The 1,155-nt window shown below is 45.7% G+C and overlaps 1 protein-coding gene across 1 annotated transcript in view; it reads left to right on the forward strand.

Moving 5' to 3' along the window:
• The window catches only part of MGAM (maltase-glucoamylase (alpha-glucosidase)), a 73,474-nt gene that overhangs the window by 50,456 nt on the left and 21,863 nt on the right, over window positions 1-1,155 (forward strand). Inside the window, exon 28 of the mRNA XM_008582964.1 lies at window positions 380-492. Coding sequence (XP_008581186.1) covers window positions 380-492 — 113 coding nt within the window. The remainder of the gene's footprint in view (window positions 1-379; window positions 493-1,155) is intronic.

The following is a 1,155-nucleotide window of genomic DNA, read 5'->3' on the forward strand; positions in this document are numbered from 1 at the left end:
ATGTCAGTTGCCTGGTTTTGACAAAGTACAGTGGTTATATAAGAAACTATCATTGGGGAAACTGGGTTAAGTACACACAGGAACTTTCAGTACTATTTTTGCAACTTCTTATGAGTCTTAAACTATTCTCAGATAGCAGTTATAATAATAATTTTAGAAGAATAGAATGACAAAACATAACAAGATAATAAAGCACATCAAGGGGAAAATAAAATCCAGGATGGGACCCTACAGACTTTCACTATTTTCTTTAATTCTGAGTGGGTATAGTACCAAATATCTGCTCTTAGTACTCTACAATAGGGAGATAGTAGGAAATTCAGGGTAATTCCTCACCTTGAACGCTTCCAGCTTGGTTGACATTTTCCTATATTTTCAGATGTGACATTCCAGCCCCTGCCTGCCTTGACATACCGCACCACAGGAGGAATTCTGGACTTTTACTTGTTCTTGGGGCCAACTCCAGAGCTTGTCACTCAGCAGTACACTGAGGTAGGAGAGAATTCAATGGATTATCAAGTATTTATACAGCACATTCTCTGTGCGAAAACCCACGTTCATTAGTATAACTCTCAGGTGATAGCTAAAATTCTTACTCATAGACAGAAAGTTTATAGAATAAGGAGAAGTAAATACATTCCAATAATCACTAAATTCATAGCCTCTGTAAGTATTGCAAGTAGTGGTATCAGTGGTGGTGGTGATGGTGGTGGTGATTGTGGCGGTGATGGTGGTGGTGGTGATGACGGTGATGGTGGTGGTGGCAGTGGTGATGGTGGTGGTGGCAGCGGCGGTGATGGTAGCGTGATGGCAGTGGTAGTGGTGATGGCGGTGATGGCAGTGGTGATGGTGGTGGCAGTGATGGTGGTGATTGTGGTGATGGCAGTGGTGGCAGTGGTGGCAATGGTGGTGATGGTGGTGGTGGTGATGGTGGTGATGGTGGTGGTGATCATGGTGGTGATGGTGATGATGATGGTGGTGGTGGTAGTAGTGATGGTGATGGTGCTAGTAGTGGTGATGGTGGTGGTGGTTGTCATGGCAGCAACATCACTTATAGAAACTTACTGTGTGTGGGCCGGCCTGGTGGCGCACTACGCTAGTGCGCCGCTTGGGAAGTGCGGCGGCGCTCCCGCCGAGGGTTCGGATCCCACATAC

This window comes from Galeopterus variegatus, unplaced genomic scaffold (assembly GCF_000696425.1).
Source record: "Galeopterus variegatus unplaced genomic scaffold, G_variegatus-3.0.2 Scaffold2774, whole genome shotgun sequence".
In the NCBI taxonomy this organism is placed as follows: domain Eukaryota; kingdom Metazoa; phylum Chordata; class Mammalia; order Dermoptera; family Cynocephalidae; genus Galeopterus; species Galeopterus variegatus.